This window comes from Macrotis lagotis, chromosome X (genome assembly GCF_037893015.1).
Source record: "Macrotis lagotis isolate mMagLag1 chromosome X, bilby.v1.9.chrom.fasta, whole genome shotgun sequence".
Lineage (NCBI taxonomy): Eukaryota > Metazoa > Chordata > Mammalia > Peramelemorphia > Peramelidae > Macrotis > Macrotis lagotis.
In genome coordinates, this window is record NC_133666.1 from 242,119,363 (window position 1) to 242,132,323 (window position 12,961).

The 12,961-nt window shown below is 38.4% G+C and overlaps 1 protein-coding gene across 2 annotated transcripts in view; it reads left to right on the plus strand.

The window, feature by feature from the left end:
- The first annotated feature begins 340 nt into the window (after positions 1 to 340).
- Positions 341 to 12,961, plus strand: part of TMEM171 (transmembrane protein 171) — a 37,297-nt gene continuing 24,676 nt past the window's right edge. The window contains exons 1-2 of one of the 2 annotated variants that reach the window (XM_074208784.1): positions 341 to 733; positions 5,240 to 5,957. In XM_074208784.1, the coding sequence (XP_074064885.1) occupies positions 5,318 to 5,957 (640 nt within the window). In that variant the 5' untranslated portion in view covers positions 341 to 733; positions 5,240 to 5,317. The remainder of the gene's footprint in view (positions 734 to 5,239; positions 5,958 to 12,961) is intronic. The other variant, XM_074208783.1, reaches the window with a different exon arrangement.

The following is a 12,961-nucleotide window of genomic DNA, read 5'->3' on the forward strand; positions in this document are numbered from 1 at the left end:
AAACTTGTAGCGCTCTCGGCCCAGGTAGCCCGCTGCTTCCAAACCGACTGGAGCCGGAGGAATCCGAGAGAGGCCGCCGGCGGCGGCTGGGGGATGGGGCTCTGCTGCGGGTCCTCCAGGGCCAGTCAAGGTCACTGGGCGGGTTTGGAGCCCGGCCTCAGAAGCGACCCTTCCGAAGGGTTCCGGATGACATCCATCAGGCGCACCATTGTCTCCGCCTTCCTGCTCCTTCCTCAGGTTCTCGGGGCTCTTTGGACCAGCTGGTCGGCGCCCAGACAGAGGAAGGGGCGCGGGCTCTCCCGAGAACCGTTTGCTCCCGGGCACCCTCCGGTGGTGACCAGTAGGAGCCCGTCCCGCCCTTACCTGCCTGCTGCAGACTTCCTACCCTCCTCCTCCGCCTCCTTCGCCATAAAAGCATCAGTTACGGACCCCTGGCAGTTTCTCCCTCCAGCCTGCCCAGGTGTGCTTTAGATGCATTGGCACAGGCGAGGAGGAGGCGGGGGTGCTAGAGGGGCGGGCAGCAAGGCTGCGCATATATAGACTCATTCTGTGGCTTGGGCCCTGTCCGACAGGGAAGTGCTGGAAGACGCAGCGAGGAGGAAGGAGCTGAAGGACATCTGCTGAGCTCAAAGGGATCCCTCCGGCCGGCCAGTGGCTCCCGGGCTGCAGCCTCCGGAGCGCTGAGACTGAGCAGCCGGGGGCAGCCGCCCGGCCCCGGGCTCGGGGTGCTCAGGTAAGGGACTCCCTCAGCCAGGCCAGCCTCCCCCCCGGACTGCCGGGCCCCCTTTCGTCTGAACCTGAACTCGGCTGAGCCAGCCAGGATTCGCTCGCTCCTTTAACTTCTCTCACTGCTGCAAAGTTTGGGAATCAAAAGTGGCTCTGAGCTATTGGCATTGTGGGTGCTGGGCGCCCGAAGACGCAATTTGCTCCGGGACTGAAATCGATAAATCAGTTTTCTACAGGATCACTGGGCTCATCTCAACTTTCTTGATTCTTCTCGGATGTTAGGGATGGCCTCACTTTCTTTTAAACATAGGTGAGGCAGGTGCCCCAAAGGTTAGAGAGCTGAATCGGGCATCAAGAAGACCTGTTTAAATTCACACAGACACTAACTGTGTGCTTCTAGGCAAGTCACTCAGTTTCCTCAACTGTAAAAAAGGGCTTAGTAATAATACCTATTCCAGCGGGCTGGAGTGAAGATCAGATGAGAGAATACTGGCATACCAGGACCGAAGTCTCAGTAGATGCTTATTGCTAAGACTTAACAGTCTTCCTCCCACACTTTTTGTTTGGCCGAGGTTAGCTGTTGATGGAGATGCTTCTGGAGAACAGTTGGGAAGGGTGGGCAAGGAAGGAGATTAGCTTTTGCCCTTCAAGGAATTCATCTTGTTTAACTCTGCTTTCAAGTTCTTTCAGTGTCAAAGTCAATCAGTCAATCAGAATTTATTAAGACTCTACCACACAGCTATGCTAAAAGCCTAATGGAGAGGGTCACATGCAACCAGAATAAATAGAAAATGATCAGAGGGGAGGACCTGGACTTGAGAAGAATGCACTGCCGGCAGGTGAAGAGCCTTAGAGCCGACTTGAAGGAAGCTAGAAAAGTCAGCTAAAAAGGAACTTAGAGAACTAGGAAAGCCAGCTGCTAGGCTATGGAGAAAGAAATCTTTGAGTCTACTGTAGGATTTCTCTTCTCTTCCTCTTCTCTTATTTTCCCTATTTCCTTTATCTCAATCTGTTTCTGTGTCCAGTATGTCTCCGAGTCTCTCTCTCTCTCTCTCTCTCTCTCTCTCTCTCTCTCTCTCTCTTTCCTGCTCCCTTATCTTTCCTTCCAAAATTTCATGGATCATCCAAGATAGGAGGAATAATAAAATAAAATAAAAGGAATACTCCTTAAATTTTTTAAAATTTTATTTTTATTTAAGGGAATGGAGTTAAGTGACTTGGCTAAGGTCACACAGCTAGGCAATTATTAAGTGTCTGAGGCCAGATTCCAAGGCCAGTGCTCAATACACTGTACCCCTAGTTGCTCCCACCCCTTAAAATGTTTAGTGGAGGATTTGGCACCCCTCCCCCCTTTTTCATAAATACCAAACAGAAAGTCTTGAATGTTTTTTGTGTACTTTTGAGAAAATTAAGAAAATGTAGTCTTTTAAAATATATGTCCCTCAATAGAATTGTGTGACCATGTAGTATGGGTCAGAATTTTCTTTTATCCTTTGAGTTCAGAATTTCTTTGTTTTTTATATTCTGAATAATAATTTTATATTCTGAACTAGACACTTGGAAGTGGAAGTGACTTTACAGGTTATCTTGTGTCATTTCAGTTTTACAGATAAGGAAACTAAGGCCCAGGGAAGAAAAATAATTTGTCTCAGGTCATAGAAATAGTTGATTTTTGCTACATGATGTAGTAGATAGAGGACCTGAGTTCAAATCTGAATTCAGACACTAACTGTGTGACCTTGGGCAAGTCACTTAACCCTGATTGCCTCACATCCAGGGCCATCTCTAGTCATCCTGATCCATATCTGGCCACTGGACCCAGATAGCTCTGGAGGAGAAAGTGAGTCTTGTGACTTAGCACAGCCCCTCCTCACTCAAATCCAATTCACAGGCCTGTCATGGCATCACCTCCCTGATGATCTTCTTGGGGAATGAAGAGCAAACATCTTCATGAAGAATGTGGGCTAGAAACTAGATATTTTGACTCCCAGGCCAAAGTTATTACCCCTTTCATAGCACTATATAAACTATTAAATGTTATGTAAATGAATGGTGGTGAGTTTTATTGTTACAGATGAGAAAACTCATGAGATTTTATTGTTACAGATGAGGCCTACCAATTTACTTAAAGTCAGAAAAGTAGTAAATAACAGCTGAGTTTAACACTCCATCATTAAATCCAGGGTGCTTTCCACTACCCTCTCTCTGCCTCTCCCCTAAGTTTCTATCATCTTTTGGAGTTGTATCATCCCTGCTTCTTCCTGGAAAAGTACTGCCCAATATGAAATGACCCTTTTGTTTTCCTTTCCCAAACTGACCTTCCATTAATTTACAATACAGTGACTTCAGTGTCAGTATGACTTGGGTTTTAATGTTTACCACTTTAGTTACCCACCACATAATGTCACAGATCCTGAGTGGGTCAAACAAAGCTTTAGAAAACATCTTCTCTCCTTTGAGGAAGTTTGAAATATCCCAACAATATAGAATGTCTGAAACTTGGAATCTATTTGAATATTACATATTTTATGACAAAGAATGAGAGTCATCTGGAAGTGGTTTTTTTTAAGAATTGCCCATTAATAAAATTATCTATAAATAAGCTTGTGATCTAAAAGTAGCTTTTACAAAAAGCTGAAGTAGAGCAATAGTAATATCTGGTATTTATGTAGCACTTTGAGGTTTGCAAAGCTTTGCAAATATATCATTTGATCTTTAGAATGGAGGGAGGATCTATTATCTACATTTTATAGATGGGAAATTGAGACAAACCAAGACTAAATGACTTGCCCAAGGTCACACAGCTAATAAATGCCTGAAAGTGAATTTGAACTCAGGTCTTCATGACTTCAGGTCCAGTGGTCTATATTGATACTAAAAATTTGTCATGTCATACAAATGAATTGTATTTAAGTGAGAGAAGACTGTACAAAGTCACCAGCCCACTCTCCCCTCAGGAGTCATCTGGGTCTAGTGGCCAGATTTTCAAATGTGATTATCTTCAATAACACTTTATAAACCTTAAAAGTTATTTAAATGCTAGCTAATCTTAGCTATTATTATGATTGTTACAAAAGTATCCCAAATCAAATGAGATAGCATATAAAGTGCTTTTTTAAATTTTAAGAGGGAAAATAAATATAAACTATTGTTATCACAAAAATATCTGTCATCTACATTAAATAAGATGTTAATTTGCCTGGTTTTGGGGAGCAGCATTTTTTTCCTAGTAGATTTTTCTTGCTTTTTTTTTGTACTCACAGTTGTGTTGTACTGAGTAGTATCTTTAACTAATTATTTTTTGCTATTAGTTGTTCATTTTAAAGTGAATTTCACTTTTTGTTGAAGCATGGCCAGCTTGGCTCAAAAATGTCAGTATAGAGGCTCCATTCTGTCTAAACCAAGCTGGTTTTGATTCACCTATCTGCCCTTGACTTTCCCTGCTTATACCAGAAAACTGGTGGCTGTTTCTACAAATAGAGAAGCTATCTGGATCCAAGAATATTTAAGGTCATTCCCACAGAGTAGGGAATCAGGACTACCATTTTGGCTGGTTTCAATTTAATTTGAATTTAAGGAGCTCTGTTTGTTATTGAATATAATTTAATAAACACCCCCCCCCAACAAAGGGAAACCTGACTATTTGGACAAGTTGACTTGGGGGACCTAAGAAATGGAAATGATTTTAAAGATCTTCTTGTCCAACTCAAATAGAAATGACCCTCCATACTGACTTAGAAATCCTCAGATTAATATTATCTGCATTGTCTTTTTTTCTTTATTTTGTTAGACATTTCCTAATTACATTTTAACTTGGTTCAAGCTTGTCCTTGGAGATTGGCTGGCTTGGAGTCTGATACTTCTGGTCTAGTCTAATTTCCTGCCCATTGCAGGAATTCACTCAAAACTGCTGAACCAGTAATGAGTGTGGTCATACCTTCAATATAAACATATATAATGGAAATGAGTAATATAATTAAATTTATACTCTTTCCACTGTACCATATTCCTTTTGAATACATCACTTCAGATGTTCTCTCTCCCACTTATGGCTTGGGTAAACTTGGACATTTCTGAGGGTCAGTTTCCTGGACTGTAAAACAAAGGCACTGAACCCAAAGAAACTGGAAGTTTGTGACAGGTCTAAATCTCTGATCCTTTGCTATGAAAAATCACTCCCAGTTTTTGGAAGGAAGAAGGAAAGAAAGAAAGATACCAAGAAAGCCTCTGCTCCTTACTACTGAAATTCTACTTCCTCTTTTTTTTGAGTATCTCCATAAAATCTCCCACTCGGGAATTTCTGAGCTTTGGGCTTTCTGACTCATATGCCAACTCATTGTTCTAAAATTCCTTCAGATGTTGTTCACTTGTGTGAAGTCCCAAACTAAAAAGGAGGAAGGGTTTCCGTTCTGAAGGACTTGGAGACATTCTGGCAGGAGGGAAAAGTACAGTAGGGAAGGACGTAGGGTTTGACAGACACGTGCACTCCTTAAATTCTGTTATTTATTTTCAGAGCTCCCAAGGACTGGCAGCCTTCAGGATTCCAGTGGCAGAGTTTCTTTTCCCCTGGTGAGAAGGGGGCACTTCTGCAATGTCCCCAGCTACTGCTCCTGAGCCTGGTGGGGATGTGAGTGGAAGGTGCATCAGCAAAATCATTTTTTTTCTTTTCATCTTTGGAGTCATCTTGCTCTGTGCAGGAGTCTTGCTTTCTATCTTTGGTTTTCAAACATGCCAGTATGAAACCTTTATTGACTGCAGTGCAGTACTGAAAATTGTGGGGCCTTCATGTGCTGTGATTGGCCTTGGAGCCATCATATTGGCCCGTTCCAGGGCAAAGCTTCAGCTCAGAGAGAGACAGCTTCAAGGCAACCAAGTTGACCCGGACAGCTTCTTTATTTGTGGAGAAAGTCGCCAGTTTGCCCAGTTCCTCATCTTTGGTTTCTTGTTTTTAACCAGTGGGATGCTGATTAGCGTGCTGGGTATTTGGGTTCCTGGATGTAACCCAGGATGGCCCCAACCACCATTTAATGACACAGATGCTTCCAGTGCTGAACCACAGGCATGTGGATTTCTGTCTCTCCAGATAATGGGGCCTTTGATAGTGCTCATTGGATTATGTTTCTTTGTGGTAGCACACCTCAAGAAAAAACACAACTTGGGTTCTAGCCAAGACTCTTCAGCAAGTGAAGAAAGGCGGACACAGAACAACGAGCCTGTACAAGTTACTGTAGGTGGGTAAATCACACCAATGTGCTGATATCATCATTAGAAGCTGTTATACTATGAGTTTATATTGGAAACTTTAGGCTATGATTTATGGTTTCCAAACCCAAAGTGATAAAAGGTAAAAATTCCTTAGGAATAATTTTATAAATATTTACAGTAGCCCTGAAAACAGGTCAATATTATTATTTAATTTTACCTAATAGAATCATAGATTTTATTCAGTAGGCTCTGCAATGTTCTAGGACTTGATGCAAACCATGCAATTTCATCCATAAACACAAATATCTATTGGCTCTCAGCCTCTGTAGAGAATCCTGACATTTGGATTCTTTCCTAACTCTTCCCCATAACTCATTTGGGAGTGGGGTATGATTTCCCTGTTTTATGATTCATCTGATATTAATTATCAGAGTCATTAAGAAAATTATTTTTGTTAAATCTTTTAAGGAATCTTATGCAGTTTGGAAGACATATTGTTGGAAGAGAACTTTTAGGTTTTTAAAAATTAGTTAACAAATAATACTTTTTTGTTATTTGAATAATCAACCAATAATAAGAACATTGAAATTTTTTCAATTATGTGATAGTAAATATATGATCTACAATAGTATATCATTTGTAAGAGACTGACAATGTATTTATTCTTTTATCCCATCTTCATCAATAATGTCTTTAATGTATGTGTAGGTTATTCTAAATATAGATATATATATATATATAGTAGTTTGGTAGTTATTGATATTTTCTCAGTCCTCTTCTAGGTGGGGTGGGGTAATAATAAGATTTGAAGTTTTTCTTTTTTAAGCTTTCACCTTGCTCCCTTCTATTCATACAGGAAAAGCTAAATGGATGGATAATAACTAGACCATCAGTTCTCAAAGGATTGTCTGAGGACCCCTGGCAATCCTTGAGATCAAATAATAATTTTCATAATTCTAAAATATTCTAATTATTTATTCTAATACAGTTAAATATTGATAGATATAAGTCCTTACAATAATTCTTGGAGGGGCTCAATAATATTTAAGCATATAAAAGTATACTGAGAGAAAAAAATTGAAAATTGCTGGTTTAGATGATCATGGACCATTGAATAGATAAGCCATTGAATTGATATATCTATATGTATAGTTTGAATAGACAACAAAGTGGATAGAAAATGAGGTGGGTCCATTATTGAACAGAGGGTGAGCTGAATTGCTTTTGGGAAATTGTGCCATACTTTGGTTGATCCAAGCTTCACCTTGACCTAAAGGTCCATCTATTCTTTGGGGGTATAATATGACTATGAATCATGAAATTCTAGTATCAGAAGAATTGAAGGAGGGTAAGGAAACAAGCATTTATTAAGATAGGTGCTATTGTTATTCCCATTTTATATATTAGAAAATTGGAGCAGATAGAGGTAAATTGCCTTGCCCAAGGTTACACAGCTAGTAAGAGTCTGAGACTAGATTTGAACTCAGAACCTCTTGACCCCAGGTCCAGCATTCAATGAACTGGGTCACCTAACTTTCACCCAAAGAAAAAATAGAAAGCATGAGTAAATTATAACATATATATTACAAATAAATATTTGCATAAAGGAAACAGCTAAAGGATGGCATCAGATGATTAGAAACAAAGTGAATTAGTCATGTATCAAGAGCTAGGGAATGACAGATGTATTACTTCCCCTGAACCATTCGTCACAGCCAAAGGTTAAGAAATGTAGAGGAAAGTCCCCAGCATGATCTTTGTGGGAGGAGGTAGACGAGAGTTGCATTGGATGAGAACCTGCTGATGAGTTGGACTGCACCATTGGAGGGAGTACCCATATCACTGCGATTACAGAGCCGTCAAAAGATTGCATATTTGAAGCACCTGTGAGGGTGCAGAGTTGAGTGATTTTCCCTTAAGATTCACAACAAACTTTTAGCAAAGCAAGAATGTAGAAGAATATACTGGAGAAATTGGAAAGATAATCTGGAACAAAAAGTTACTGTAGCTAATATATCGTGCTTATTTTATGTCATTTATATAGTGCTTATTGGATGTCTAGGTCTACTAAGGGTTTAACAGTTATTATTTCATTTCATCTTCACAATGACTGTGGGAGGAAGGTGCTATGATGATCCCCATTTTGCAGATCAGGAAACTGAGATAAATAGATTTTTTTTAAAGTAGAAGCATTATTTAAAGTCAAGAGCTTTTCTCCTTGAAAAACTCCAGTGAGGAGGAACTCCCTCCCAAGGTCACTTATTCAACTTTTGTTGTTGGTGTTTGGTCATTTTTCAGTGTGTATGACCCTGCATGACCCCCATTTGGTGATTTCTTGGCAGAGATACTGATGTGGTTTGTCATTTCCTTCTCCAGCTCATTTTACAGATGACAAAACTGAGGCATACAGGTTTGAGTGACTTTCCCAGGATCACATAACTAGTAAGTGTCTGAAGCTAGATTTGAACTCAGGAAAATGAGTCTTCCTGACTTCAGGTCCAATACTCAATGCCCTGGGTCAGATAGCTGCTCCTGGAATAGCTCTACATCCAGATAAAATCTACCTGTGCAATTTGGGAGGCAGCTAATCCAGGTGGATAGAGCAGTAGACTTGGAATCAAGTATGCAGATCTTGCCTCAGCTGTGTGTTCTTGGGCAAATCACTTAATCTTTTTGCATTTTTCAAAAGCAAGCTTCCCCAAATGTAAAATAAGGGGGGTTAGCTCTCTGAGGTCTCTTCCAGTTCTAAATTTATGAACCTGTGAACTTCTAACCACCACTCCTACTTCTGCTTTCTAGGACCAACCTGCCATTCATGCATCAGCTCTTTAAGAACTTGATGATAATTATGGATCTTATCTTATAAGTCATCCTGGTCACTCTTTTGGAGGCATATTCCAGCCTATTGACTGGATGTCCTTACAAAACACAGTGTCAAGAATATTTTTTTTTACTTTGTGGGAATTTATGTAATAAAATTCTCAATCTAATCAATTGTTCATACAAACGACGGTCAACCTGAAGGTGTCAATAAATGACCAGAAGGGCTCTGGGTCAGGCAAACAACTGATCAGAAGGATACTGTGGCTTAAAACCTGACTCTGACCCAGACCCTGTCTGACCCAGAGCTAGACATTTAACTCCTTTTTGTTTCAGTTTCCAACACATTATGAGAAAATCATTTTGAAGGCCTTAAAGTGCTTTGCATTTTAACTGATTATTATTAAAATGCCCTTTTAATAAGATAATAAGGAATAATAATAGATTTCATTTCTGTAATAGTTTTATATTCACAAAATGCTTTCTTTGTAAGAACTCCACGAGGATTATTGAGTGGAGCACCAGACCTGGAGTCAAGAAGCCCAGAGTTCAAATCTAGCCTAAAATGCTTCCTAGCTGTGTGGTCCTGGGCAAATCATTTAATCTGTTTGCCTCAGTTTTCTCATCTGTAGATACGGGGATAATCTTAGTAGCTACTTCCCAGGGATATTGTGAGGATCAAATTAAATAATAATTATAAGATTCTTAGTGCCTGGCAAGTAGAGTTATTAGTTGCTATTATGGCTATTATTGTTGTTAATATTATAATCCCCAGTTTCCTAATGAGGAACTAAGGCTGTTAGAAGGAATTACTCTTGATTATGTTACCAGTATATATGTCTGAAGAAGGATTCAAATCCAGACCTTATGTCTCAAAGTTAGCACTCTGTTCTATCAAACTAGCCGAAGTTCTATAGTATATGGTTGGAAAACCACTGACTTGGCTTATTGAATTGTACTTTCCATAGATCCCAGAGTGTCATATATCAGGACCAGTTATTTCACTCTTGGGGCCCAAAGCAAAACAAAAGAAAACATGAACCACACATTTTTCACCTTTTCAGGACCATTAGCTACTTTGGTCATCTATATTTAGTTGGTAAACTATATTTAGCTTTGGCTTGTGAAAAATTAGCCAAAGGTGATCACAAAGGACAAATAACTCCAGAGGCTCATTCCCTAGTCGAAAAGGATGAAGAATGAGTTGGAAAGATGATCCCCAGAACTCTTATTTGAGACTGACAGAAATAAACACTTGGGGCAGGAGACCACTTGTGTTTTTTTTCCTTTAGTCAGTTAATTTAATTATTGCAGAATCAATTCATTAATTAAGTTTCTTGCTTTATGTAAGGTTGACATTGAGGAGGGGCAGATGACTCAGTGTTTATAAATATTCAATAGGTTAATCCCAGTTGATACCCTCTGTTTATTTACTTGAGTTTGATTGCATGCAAGAACACCTTTCTCTGCACATTCCTTCATGCATGTATTACATCCTCTCTACTTTTGGGCTAGGAATTTTGGGTATTTGTATCATGGTAATGGACTTGGCTAGATATCCTTTCATTTGGTTGGAAAAGTCACAGAATAAATTATTGGGATTTGCTAAAGGTAAAGGTAGCTGGATGATAATGGATAGAGCACAGGGTCTGATGTCATCTTCCCGAGTTCAAATCTGATTTCTGACATTTTCTAGCTGGGTGACTTTTGACAAGTCATTTAACCTTATTAGGGTTCAGTTTCCTTGTATGTTAAATGAGTGGGAGAAGGAAATGGCAAAAAAGAAAAACTACTAAGCAACAACAAAAGTTGTGGGTCCTTTGAATCAAACCAGGCAGATAGATGCATTTGAAATAAGAGATTAGTGTACCTGATTCTCCCCTCAGATTTTCTCTGAAAAATAGCATTCTGATTTCTTGAACTAACAGGTGCATAGAAATTAGAACTAGAAAGAGTTCTATTATGTAACTCAACATTTTCATTTTTCACATGAGGGAACTAAAGACTGGAAAGGTTAATTGACTTGCCCCAGATGATACTGTTATTAATAAACAGGGTTTTAATTCAAACCCAGCTCCTCTGAAAAATCCAATGCTCTTTTAACCATGTCTCACAGGCTCAGTTCTTTTTCAATTTTAAGAGGCAGAATGAAGGAAGAGCATTGACTTGGATTCAGTAGTTATATAAGCCCTGCTACTAATTATCAGTATCAATATTTTCCCTAATTCAGTCTACAATTTTTTCATCTGGAACATGGGAAAATTTTCTAGAGATATGGCCTCTATTGATCCTTCTCCTCAATATTTTTATTTTACTCCATTGTTTATGAATATTATATATATACATATATGTAGAGAGAGAGATATGTGTGTGTGTGTGTGTGTGTGTGTGTGTGTGTGTATGAGTATGTCAAGAGATGTGATGGATATTGGCTTTCAGGTCCCTAGGAAATAGAGGGAACTAAAATCACAACATCCTAAGTGAACACCTGGTGATGGTCAAAGCAATACACTTTGCTAAAGGTTGAGATCATCCAGAGTTCAAAGAATTGCTGTTATGCCTACTTATTGGACTTGTGATCTGGAAAACAGGATGTCTCTAAAATATTTTGACAGTACATTTGACTGATTGAAATCTTTAAAAAAAAGGATGAAAATCTAAGTAGAGTCTTTATTTTAGCACAGTGTTTTTTTTCAACTCTGCCACAAAGATACAGAGTAGAATTTCAGTGATATGAAGGTTATGTGTTGTTAACTGATAAATGATCTAAGAATATGAAAGACGAGTTTCAAAGGAAGCAATTCAAACAATCATTATCCACATGAAAATGTGTTCCAAAAAACTAGAGAATTGGAAATTATAGCAGTTCTGAGGCTCCATCTCACATCCATATGATTAATAAAGATGGAAAATGACAATTGTTTAGAGGGCCTTTGAAAAAATTGACACATTAATTACCCTTGGCAGAGCTGTGAATTAGTCCAGCTATTCTGGAAAGTAGTTTGGAATTATGTCCCCAAAGACTAAAGGGTAGATACCACTTGACCTGGTAATACTATTACAATTTTTAAACCTCCAAAAGATCAAAGAAAGAAAAGGATTTATATGTACAAAAAAGAGAACCTCTTTTTTTAGTGGCAAAGAACTGAAAAGCAATAGTCCATTTGGGGAATGGTTAAATAAATTATGGAATATAGATTTAATTGAATGTTTTTATACCATAAGAAATGATGAAAGAAATTGTTTTAGAGAAACCTGGAAAGACTTTTATGAATTGATGTAGAGTGGAGTGAGCAGAACCATTTATGCAATAACAGCAAAATGTAAACAAAGCCAACTTTGATCAATGTAATGACCATCCATGTTTATAGAGTACTGATGATGAAACATGGTATTCTATCTCCTTACAGAGAGGTGGTAATTTCAAGATATAGAATGAGAAATTATTATTTGGACATGGCTAATGTGGAATTTTTTTGGAATATGTATATTTGTTGCAAGAACTTTTCTTTTTAATTTAGAGTGGAAAGGGGAGACAAGATTGGTAGGGGATGGAGTTTTTAAAAAATGTAAAGCTAATTGAGGGAAAGCCAGAAGGAGTGAATTATAGACAAGAGCAGGTTTGAAAATTACCCAAATGGATTTGTTATATATTTCTTCAAAAAAGGAAGTAGAGCTCTGCATAACAGATTCAATTTTATGTGCAATTCTGCTCTTTTTGGATCACTAGTACACACACACACACACACAAATATATATATATATGTACATATACATATGTGTATATATGTATATATGTATGTATATATGTGTATGTATATATGTATATATATTTGTATATATATGTGTGTGTGTATATATATATATATATATATATATATATATGTATATAGCCCAAGTATGGATTTGGATTCAGGAAGAGATTTGAATTCATTTATAACCTTCAACACTTACTGGCATTGTAGGTCTGGGCAAGTCACTTAACCTTTCTCAGTCTCAGCTTTCTCACCTGTAAAATAATACCTATTCTACAGTGTTGCTATTAGAATCAAATAAGATAATTAATAGTACTTTCTGATCATCATTATCACTGTTATTTGTTTTTATTATTATTGCTACTCCTGAGACAGGGTGGCCTAGTGGATAAAGAACTAGCTTTCTTGTTTGGAAAAGTCTTTGGTCAGTCTGTGTTTCCCTGGTTAAATCACTT